Genomic DNA, 11381 nt, shown 5'->3' on the forward strand with positions numbered 1-11381 from the left:
AATCCTCCACCCTGTGATACTTTCCTTTCTGACCTTGCTGAGCATTTACTGTCTTTCAGAGCATTCATTGTGCATCCTTCTGTGTTTTGGCTGCTGGGGCGAACCCAAGAGCCTTGGTTCCCTAAACCCAAGTCTGTGCCGGTGACCACCTTGACCTGCTGCCTGGGCTCAAAGGCGGGCAGCCTTGCTGATGTTATTACCTTCTGGATATTGAGCCCCAGGAAAAAAAAAAATCCCGTTTTCCTCCCCTCTTCTCTAAAGGATACTCACTAGGATGTGAGGATGTTCTTTAAATGTTGGAAGAATAGAAATGGTCACAGCGTGGAGAGAGGACAGTTGTGTGTGTGTGTGTGTACCTGAGTTATTTTAGGTACATGTTTTGAATTTGGTAATCTTTTAGTCCCTCGGCTCCCTAACAACTCTTGGGCACAGTGTATGGCTTCATAATCTTCATTTTCATTGCTGGGACACTGGGCACAGAGGGAGTAAATGTCCACCACCCTATGGTGGCAGAACCAAGAGTGTAATAGACTCTGGGACACCAGGGCCCATCCTATGCAGAAAAGGAGTGTGTAACACAGTGATGATTGCAAGTGTGGTGGGAGTTCCAGGAGTGTGTGTGCAAGGGCTGCAGGAGCAGGCTGTGCAAGGAGTGAGCAGTGAGCAGGCCTGGCAGGGAGCTGAGGGAATTGGGTTCAGCCAGGCCTTTTCTAGGAAGAGGCAATGGCACTCTTGCCTGGAAAATCCCATGGACAGAGGAGCATGGCAGGCTGCAGTCCACGGGGTCACAAAGCTTTATTGCACAGGGCCAGGGAGAAAGTGTTTCAGGCTTTGTGAGCCATAAGGTCATGTGAGGTAAGCTCAGTCTCTGGAGCCTGAAAGTGGCCAGAGCCAGTGTGCGTGTGGAGTGAAGTGACTGTGCTGCAATAAAGCTGTTTGCAGAGCATGCGGTGGGACAGCCCTGGCGCACGGGCTGCAGTCAACTGTCCCGCAGTTACAGCACGTGCAAAGCCACAGGGGTAAGAGACCTTCTAGGCACGGCTTCAGCTTTCTTGAGGGGAGGTGGGGGGTTGGATGTGGCATGTAGGGACACAGCACCTGCTTCTGAGGTCCAGGTTTTCAGCCTGTCACAGGTCTCGCTGGGAAACCAGATTCACGGTACCAGGCAGCTCTCGGCCCTTCTCCCCTCCCACACGGTCCATCTGGAACTTGACCTCTGTGGGCTGTCCAGCTTTCTGTTTTCTTGCTGCCCCTCCCCTTCCTGCAGAGGGTGCTCTAGTCTCAAGTTCAGCTTAGAGGTACAACTTGGGAGAGCCTGCAGGGTGGAAATGATACTGTGTTCCTTGCACGTGGATGAGTTAATTGTTCTGTGTGTGAAAGGATGGAGCCAGGTGCACCGCTGAGATAGACAAGCTGCGTTTCACTAAATGCCTTCTCTGTGGAAACCTGTACTTGAGCCTCTGGGACACAGTCTGCATCCAGGGTGGGCAGAGTCACCAAGGACAGGGCCCTGCAGCTCCCGCTCAACACAGACAGGCTCAGAGCCGCCGCCAAGAGGCCAGCCCAGAGCTGACAGGGTCCCAGGCAAAGGGCTCTGGGGCAGCTGCTCAGTGTGACTTAAAGTTGTCAGTTGAATGTAAGCCTTAACAACCCACTCTCAGGAAGGGGGAAGCCCTGGGAATAAACAGAAAGGAAGGGAAGGGACGTCAGGGCTGTCTCATCACAGGGCGTGCCCTGCAGCCTCAGGTCAGTGCAAGGAAGATTGCAGGGGAGCGGGGTTGGGAGGATGGAGCACATAGCCCACATTCAGCATCCTGCAGGCCCTGCCTCACGTGGGCTCCTGACCAGTACCACTGTCCTACTGCATAGAACTTAACACAGAATCCAGTCCCGCCCCCCAGACCTGCTGAGTCAGAATCTGCCTTTCAGCAAGATCCCTGGGGTAGCCACACACACCTTGGAAAGGCTGCAGTGGGTGACTCCATCGTAAACACGCCAGACAGGTCTCGGTTCTGCTTGAGCTGGTAGGAGAGAAACCGGCATCTCACCAAAGCTCCCTTGTTCAGAAGATGCTCTTCAGAATCACAGTGGTGAGGCTGCCCCTTCTGCCTTGGGAGGAGTCCTCGCGGCTCAGGCAGGTTGTGCCATTGAAAGCTTGTCAAAAGGCCAGTCGCTGCCATACCAAGAGGGTAGGGATATGGCAGGGAGGCGTCCTTTACCCCTGGCATTGTTGAGAATTGCTTGCATTGTGGTGATAATAAAAAGCAGACCAACTTTCAGTTGGGTTTATTACTATTTTTAAATTCCCCACAGACACTGAACCCCTTTGATACCTGGGCAGATGCTCCACCATTGAGACTTCCCCCCACCCACCCCAGCTGGGGGGTAGGGGGTGGGGTGGGTGGAAAGTATGTGACTAGTTCTGTTCCCATCAAGGTTGATGGCTTCATTGTAATGTCCACAGACAGCAGAGAGAAAAAGACACTGAGTCTCCAATAGCAGATGAGCCGAGAATGGAAAGGAATTCACTAAAGGAGACTCATAGAGCAGACTAATAATAGCTGGGGAAGTATGTAGCTTTGTGCATAATTTAAATGTAAGTAACGTATAGTTTTTTAGCTTCCTAGATTAACAGAATGAAACATTTTAATGCCAGTACCCAATTCCAAGGCTGTACTGTGTCTGGCACATTCTTAATGTTGCTAGTGGCATTGTATGTTGATTATTCCCATTTGGGAAGCAATTTGGCAGTGTGTATCACGAGCCAGTAAAATATTCCTATCCTTTGATTCAGTAATCCCATTTCTTGGAATGTATGCTTGGGAAATAAGCCAAAATAGGGGAAAAGCAGTACATACAAAGATGTTTAGAATTGTCATTTATAACAGAAACTTGCAAGTAACTAGAGAGCCAACATTCGATGACTGGATTAACATGATTATTGATGCATCAACTTGATAGAATACCACGAAGCCATTTATAATTACGGTTTTGAAGAATATACAGCAGTGTGAAAAAACATCCTTGGAGGACCAGGGTTCTGTCACTGCCAGCTGCATGCTACCGCAGTCGGGGACACATTTCTGGGCATGACTGCAAGGCTGTGTGTGTTTTGGCACCAGGAGGTGGTGATGCAATTAAGCAGAGATGCCTGTGACCTGGGATGGTTCCTCGGGATTAACGGGGCCCTGCAAGAGCACTCCGCCCTGTGCACAGCCGAAAGCCCTTGACCTCAGCCCCTCTGCATCAAAGGCCCAAGGTTTCATCCCCGGGTGTTCCAGGTTAGGAGCTCACTTAAAAACCTGGGTGAAAGAAGAGACGTGTGTGTGCGTGTGCCGTTTTTCCCGAACTGTATTTGTGATTGCACATGAGTGTCTTGGTTTGCGTGTGTGCGGCCTTTGTGCTGAGCTGGTCAGAAGCTCCACAGTGCGGCAGCCTGCCATTCGTTGCAGCACAAGCTTGGGTGTGAGGGGTCTCGTGACAAGTGTGGGAAGCGGATCCCTTAGCTCAGCTTGCCAGGTGTGTGTCTCATGATTCCCACAGATGCTGGGAGGTAGGGGTTATCACCCCCAGGGGGGAGGCCAGGAACTGAGGCCAGGAAAGGTCAGCTAACTTGTTCATGGTCATTCAGGGAGTTGCCAGCCAAGCTCCCATTAGAGGGCTGCCTGAAAGCTCCTGGGTCAGTTTTCTTGACTGTGGAATAGAGATGATAATCCCTGCTGAGCTCAGGGTCACTCTGAGGGACAGGAGAGAATCAGATCAATACAGTCAACTACACATGTGCACACCACACATGTCACAGATCGGATGTGTAGCTTTTTTGTCCTGGAGTGACTGTGCCTAATTAGTATTAGCCACTGAATGAAAGCCAGGAAGCTGAAAAGTTTTTCTCAAGGAAGAGAAAATTTCTGGGAATGGTGAAAAAGTAAACATGGAGTTTTAAAATTGATTTCAGGAAAGATAGGGCTCATTCATGTTTAAATGCTAAGAGGATACCATCAAGGGAAATGAGTTTTTCATTGATTTTAACTGTGTTGGAGTTTCTTTCTGGAGGAAATGCTGTGAAGAGGCAGTTTCTGCTCTTGAAAATACTAATTTCATTCTCTAAACGTGTTCTGATCGTGCTGGCTTTTCTTACGTGGTGACTGAATTCTCAGAGGTATGCCGGGTTTTCACGCCTGGGGCAGCAGCGGCCTCTGCCTTCGGATCCCTTCCCTCTTCGGCCCTGCCTCGGTCCTGCTCACTCACCAAGAGAAAGTACAAACATGAACAGCTCGCTCACTCGTGCACTTTGGGGTTGTTTTTCACACGAGTGGTTTTTTTCATGACTGTTACTATTATGAGAAGAAAGGCAAGTCAGGCATTGTTTCATATTCACTCATCTATGTGGGTGACATTTGGGTTTTGGCTCATTTCTTCATCTCTTATGTGCAGAGAAGGGTTTTTCAGTAAACAGTTCCATTACTTAGCTGTTCTTGTAACTCTGAAAACCCAGCTGAACTATAATTAAACTTTGACCTGGTGACTGGGCAAGTAGGGCTGTGATTCTTTTGTTTTATTCTGTCGTTGACCCATAGTTGATGTATCTAATAGAATTTTCAGAGAAAAGAGATCTGAGTACTGAAATAAGAATAAAAAAAGAAACTTTTTTAAGCTTTTTAAAAAATAAAGTTTTGGCTTTGAAAAATGGCATCAGAGACCTACACTGACAATTGTCATTGAGTCACTAAGACATGTCTTACTCTTTGTGGCCCCATGGACTGTAGGCTACCAGGCTCCTCTGTCCATGGGATTTCTCAGGCAATTGAACTGGGTTGCCATTTCCTTCTCCAGGGGATCTTTCTGACTGAGGGATCAAACCCAAGTCTCCTGCATTGGCCAGGGATTCTTTCACCTCTGAGCCACCACGGACGCCCTATACTTATTGTTTCTCTCAGTTTATTTCCAAATGCTTCTTAAATTCTCTCTTCCTAAGTAAAATTGTTCTCTTCTCCATTTAGAGAGTATTCTGTGTTTATCACTAAATAACATTAGGTGCTCAGTGGATATCCACTGACATGGTCACATATGTGTGTGTGAGAGAGAGAGAGAGAGAGAGAGAGAGTGTGTGTGTGTGTGTGTGTGTGTGTGTGTGTGGTTTTTCTCATTTCCAATGCCTGATGACTTTTCTGTGAAGCAGGTGTTTGAGACGGACATCTCGAAACAGTTGCAAGCTTATGAAGTTGAGTACCATGTGCTTCAGGAAGAGCTTATTGATTCTTCTCCTCTCAGTGACAACCAAAGAATGGACAAATTAGAGAAGACCAACAGCAGCTTACGCAAACAGAACCTTGACCTCCTTGAACAGCTGCAGGTAGGGCATATTTGCAAGGCCGCCACCTGAACCTTGAGCATGTGGTGGTTCATTAACTCACCAGAGGCCCCGCAGGCTGAGTTTCCCACCGCTGTAGGCCCTTTCTGCTCTGTTTGTAGTTGGGATCAAAGGTAGCCCAGGAGAGCTGTTCCTGTTTGTTAGGGAGCAGACAGATTATCCTTTGCTAAGGTCAGATTGTCCTGGAACTTTCTGAGAGACTGTTTCTACACTTACCCTTTCAGGAGATGTGCCAAGAGCTGAGCTTGGGTCCACGGTGCTCTGGTGCTATTAACCAAACACCAGCCATTGTGCTTTGAGTAATGATGGGAGAATCAAAGGCAGGAGCTTCCAGGAGCAAAACCAGCTAGGTCCTCAGAGTGACATCAAGTGAGGAGTAACAGAGTAAACCAGAGCTGTCGATCGTAAATGTGAGTCCTTGGTGCAAATACCAAGGGTAGGGTCACGAAGGGCACAATTCTCCCCTCAGGAAGTTTCCATCTTGGCCTGCATGAATGTGGGCGGGGACAGACCCAGATCGCCTGTGCTGGAGGGCAGGAGGGAGTGAGCACAGAGGTGCAGACCAGAGAGCCAGGCCTTGCCAGACCCAGTGTCGCCCCACCGTCACCCACCTGCTCTGATTTCCTCATTTGTGTGACAGGACAGAAAATTACCTTGCTGCCCCACACGACCCCTCCACCGAGCAGATGGAGTAAAGTAACTGTGCCATCTGCTTGTTACGTGTCATGAGCTGATCGCTGGTACAGCTATCGTTACAGAAATGTGTGTGTTTCTGGGGGTGGGGGTGGGGTTTAGAAATTACTTTTGAGCCACTGGTGAGAAAAATTTGTATTATTTTCAAAATATATATTCTGTGGTGTTCTAGGCTGTCCTTAGAATAAGCTTTCCATCCTGATCTAAGCCTCTTCTTTTTCTGCCTAAAAAGTTACTGCTTTGCAGATGCAAACTTGGCAGCGATGGGAGAAAGGCCAGCATTTGGGAGCTTAATCAGTCAACCTTTGTCTAAAATGTACTCTTCCCAGCAGGGATTTTACGCCAGTATAACCTAGTAGATAGTTACTGTAGAGAAACAAAGAAAAGGCTTTGCCTGCCGAGTCCTGACTCCGGTCACATTCTCAAAGTCGGCTTCGGGTTTCCCTAAGATGGAGCTATCCTGACTGTGAAAATGACAGTGTCTGGGTGTGATTTCTCCAGGGGGATCTCAGGTGTAACCTGAAGGGGAGGCGCCAGGGGACAAAGAACCTTGTCTTGCATGTAAGGATCTGCAGTGTTGATGGGAATTTTAAATCCCTCCAGACAAACAGTCAGTCCCTGAAATACAGCAGGATGGAAAGCTCAGAGCTCCGTTAGAAGCATTTGTCTTGTTAAAATAGCACTCCAATAGAAGGTTGATTTTACTAGGCTGATACCCACGTGGGTTGTGGTGAAAAGGGGAGGTAATTTGGTGCTGCTTCCGTTAATACTGTACCCCTCTTGTGAGGAGAAGAGTTGTGAAAAGCTGCTCCAACTTCTGTAGCCCTCCAGGAAGGCATCAGGCGGTAACTGGTAACAACAGATGTTTAAAGAGTTGCACTAGGGATTATGGCAAGTCAGATTGTGGGGGCCTGAGTGTAGTCTTCTCTTTACCCTCTGAATCACATGGAATTACTATCTTTCAGCCAGACCACAGAAGTTCTATGAGACTCTCTTCCCTTTTTTCTTTTTCTCTTTTAAAACAGTTTTCAGAGCCCAGGGATAGGTGTTCAGTGCATTACTTAATTTTCCAACATAAATCTTTGGTTTTTTCCCCAAACTATCAAAATTGACCTCTCTTTTGACTCCGTTCCATTCATATAGTTGGATACCAAAGCCCCATTTATTTTCTTGTTGAACACTGAAGATTGTCCTCTGGCAGCTGGAGACTAAACTGTCTAACCTCTTTTGTCCAGCAGCACGCATGAGACAATTGCATAGACACGACTGATACTGCCATATGATAAGGGGTGTGCGTTTTCCATAGTAATCACTGAGTCACTGAGTGTCTGTGAGCTGGGTGCCTATGAGAGGTCAGACCCACGTGCAGGGTGAGAGAGCTTCGGTCTGAGTGAGGAGGAGACCTGACATTCATGCAGACAGTAAACGACTGTGCATACCAGCTCGCTGCTAAGCTGGCAGGTACCCCTGGGAGTGCCATGGCCTCGGAAGGAGTGGTCGCTGGAGGAGATAAGGTGGGACCGGCTGTAGGCCTTGACCGTGGGCAGGAGTATGGGGGTCTGAGAGGGCTGCTCAGACTTACCCCCTGAGTGGGACTACCCCCTGCCTGGTAACTGACCCGCTTAGGGTCTCAGGCCTTTTTTCTTTCTGTTTTGAGTGTTCCAGTGTCACAGCCGGAGCTCAACCTTGAGTCATAAATTGTCTGCCTGGCACAGGTGTTACCTTGCTCAAAAAACTGTTTCCCTTGTTTTGAGAATGAGGGAAAAAACACCATTTAGTCTATGGGGATACTAACAGGGCTGGGCGGATGAGTGAGCCAGAGCAGTGCCTTGCAGACTCTGGGCCTGAATGCAGGGGGATGCAGCGGACAGCTGGAGCCAATTCTGTGGTTGCCTGGGAAGCCTGTCCGAGAGGACTCGAAAGAGGAGGAGGGTCCGTTGCTAGAGAGAAGCACCTGGAAGGGCTGCCAGACACTGACTGAGTGTTGAGGATACAGACTAGGGGGAGTGGGGACACTCCTGGTGTCTGGTCAGTGAGGCCACACATGTGACCCTCTTAGCAGAGCTCGGCTCCCCAAGCGCTCCACTTGTTCTGGGGGAAATGCCGGTTCTTGGTACTGGAGGGAAAACCAAAGGTTCAGGTTAGAGAGCTGTTCTTGCGTGGGCCTTCACATAGAAACCATTTGGATGGTCTGTCTGAAACCAGTGTGCACCTGTAGCTGCATGTGTTTGTCAGAGCAGGCAGACTGTGCTACAGTAACAGCACCCTGGATCCCAGGGCTCAGTACTGTATACCCACTACCTTGTCTTCACGAAGCGGTCTTGGATCATTTCGCAGCCGTCTCCAGCAGACAACTCGGGGACCAGGCTTCCTCCGCACTGGGAAGCCACTGTCTCCACGTGTGGCTTCCAGAGTAGCCACACAGAGGAAAAAGACGTTGGAGGTTCTCCAGATGGCCCGGCCCACCCTTGAGGGAGCCTGGAAAATAGAGTCTTTTGTGGCCAGAAGGGGTAATAAACGCAGAAATGTGTGTCTCTGCCAGAATTAGGCTCCGAAATGCCCCCAAGGCTGGACAGCAGAGCACACAGTGGATCTCCCACCGTCTCCCAGGCAGTTACAGTCACATGTCTTCTTTTATTCTCCAGGTCGCCAATGGGAGGATCCAGAGCCTGGAAGCCACCGTTGAGAAGCTCCTGACTAGCGAGAACAAGCTGAAGCAGGCGACCCTGGCCTTGGAGCTGGAGAGGTCAGCCCTGCTGCAGACGGTGGAGCAGCTCCAGAGGCAGATGGCAGAGCTGGGCAGCCGGGAGGCTGACCCCACACTGCCCAAGCCCTCGGGTGACTGATGGCCTGGGGCCCAGCTCCTGCCAGCCCACAGCTCCAGAACAGGTGTGGCCACCGCCCTGACACTGTCCAGGCCTTAGCTGAGAGAGATGAAACTGCTGGAGGAGAACGGAAAACGAAGCGTGCTTCTCAGGGAGGAGACTGGCTTGCCAGCACACAGATTCTTCTGAACTGACTCACAGTGCAGGGGATGAACGTCCCAGTGTTTTTGTTGTTGTTTAGGTTTAATTCTTCCCTTTTCCAGTCTTGATTACTGTACTCAGTAGATTAGATGGCATGGACTCGAATAAATGCACCTTTATGTTTCTTTGTTGCTTTCTTTTTCAGCATCCCTGTGTCTGTAAAGGGCATTTGTTAGTTCTCTGGTATTTCAGAGAATGAAGAGGCTGGAGATACGCTTCCTCTGGCAAAGATGTGTCCATTGTTCTTCAGAGAGGGTTTGCATGACTTACACCCTCAGCATCGCCGGCGGGGTGCAGTTGGCCCTTGACCATGCTTGTTGCGGAGGCCCCAGATTACCCCTGGGAAAAATCAAAAGTGATTTATTTAAATTTGGCATCTTAAATTTGGTCACTATGCTTGATATTTAATGAAGTCTGTCTTTGAAGAACAGTTTTCACATGTTTTTGCTTAGCCCTGAAGTATTGATGACATTCACTGTAGATACACGTTTTTACGGGAAGATCACCAGTCTTTAGACTGCACCCGGCTATGGCTAGCATGTGGCTGACAGTTGTAGAGTCTGGAGTATTTATAACTTCACTGTGGTGTCTCATATCCACACTGTAGAGTCTCATATTTATGTTGTGGTGTCATGTGACGTGAGCAGCCTTGTGTCCCTTCGAGCCTCCACCCCTTGGGAATCAGATTCCTTGCTGAAGTTGCCCAGCACGTCAGGACTTTCAGGGGCCCCAGACATTCTGGGGTTTTAAAGTCTTCAGACTTCCAGCCTGGAATTACATCAAATGTATGGCAGCTGAGAGCAGTTTTTCGTGGTAGGATGTGCGTGTTGATTGTAACTCACAACCCAGTGACCCGCTCCCTCAGGACGAGGAGAACCAGTGCCTTCAGCCGTCAAAAGGCCGCTGCCTGGTGTCATCTGGTCACCACCTGAGGCCCTTGCTCATGACAGGCTAGAGCGGGCGGTGGATTAGAGAGGGGACGTGTAGGCAAGTTCACTTCTCAACAGCAGAACCATTTCTGGTCTGTATCATCATAACCACTTCTATTCCACAGGAGTTCTTTGACACCCTCTGTGGTGGGTGTGTCTTTCAAGCCTGAGGTGAAAGGAAGGGTTTTTAATACCTGTAGTCTTTCTAGATCTTTCCAGATATTTCCAAGGGAGGCGCACGTGCCACCCCTGATGCCTACACAGTTGGTTGACACCGGGGACTCTGTACCGTTGCCCGTGTCGTAAACCACGATGACAAGCCTATAGCCTTCATTATGAACTGTTCCACCAGCTATAATTTAGCAGAGTTAACATGTGAGGTCTTCTTCCCACATACTTTACTGGTTTGAATGTTTAATAATGTTGAATTTTGGACATCTTATTACCGTTACTCAAAAACATCAACTCTGCATTAAATAAGATACAAAGCAATAAAACAAATAATTCATACTCATACTTTTGTGCGTTTTTCTTTTTAATGTTGGGTTTTTGCTTTTCAGCAAAAAGCTGAAGGACCACCCCAGGTGGCACCTGTGGTAAAGAATCCGCCTGCCAGGGCAGGAGACGTAAGAGGTGTGGGTTCAGTCCCTGGGTCAGGAAGATCCCCTGGAGGAGGGCATGGCAACCCGCTCCAGTATTCTTGCTTGGAAAATTCCGTGGACAGAGGAGCATAGCGGGCTATGGTCCACAGGGTTGCAAAGACGTGGATATGAATGAAGTGACTTAGCATGCATGTGAACCCCTGTGGGTCAGAGTGTGACTGTTCCCTAACCGGCAGTGAGTTCTCTGAGGGATTGACATCTTGTTTTTCAAGGATTGCTCCCCAAATGTGACACCTCTACTCTATGTGCATAGTAGGGCTGCTCAGACCAGACGCAGCCGTGGTATGTGCCAGTGGGTGCTGTCATGAGGTGGCGCTGGATGGAGAGGACAGTGGACACGGGCCTGTGTTTACAGGTTGGACCGTCAGCCTGTGTCTTAGCTGGGGACAGATAAAGTCATAGTTCACATCATTGCCTGAGGATTCACAGAGCCAAGTTTTTAAACTAACAAAGTTTCCTGTTGTGTTCTTCCCCAACACACAACTATATGCACACACACGTGTGCACTTGTAGGTTGTCTTTTGATAAAATTTATACCCTCTCAGACGGAAGACCTTGAATCCCCAGGAAGCACCCTGTGACGCAAAACACTCAGTTGGGGTCCCTGTGAGGAGTTACACGTAGATAGAACAACAGTATTTATTTGGGGATCTGTGTTTGTTTTGGTTGGTGGGAAAAAGATTGCCCCTGAGGGCTGTAG

The 11381-nt window shown here is 49.0% G+C and overlaps 1 protein-coding gene across 18 annotated transcripts in view; it reads left to right on the forward strand.

Annotated features, from left to right (window-relative positions):
• The window catches only part of TBC1D1 (TBC1 domain family member 1), a 228057-nt gene extending 217524 nt beyond the window's left edge, over positions 1 to 10533 (forward strand). For all 18 annotated transcript variants that reach the window (XM_069593832.1, XM_069593834.1, XM_069593836.1 and 15 more), the window contains 2 exons: positions 5180 to 5353; positions 8710 to 10533. In XM_069593832.1, coding sequence (XP_069449933.1) covers positions 5180 to 5353; positions 8710 to 8910 — 375 coding nt within the window. In that variant the 3' untranslated portion in view covers positions 8911 to 10533. The remainder of the gene's footprint in view (positions 1 to 5179; positions 5354 to 8709) is intronic.
• The last annotated feature ends 848 nt before the right edge of the window (positions 10534 to 11381 follow it).

Source organism: Ovis canadensis, chromosome 6 (assembly GCF_042477335.2).
Source record: "Ovis canadensis isolate MfBH-ARS-UI-01 breed Bighorn chromosome 6, ARS-UI_OviCan_v2, whole genome shotgun sequence".
NCBI lineage: Eukaryota > Metazoa > Chordata > Mammalia > Artiodactyla > Bovidae > Ovis > Ovis canadensis.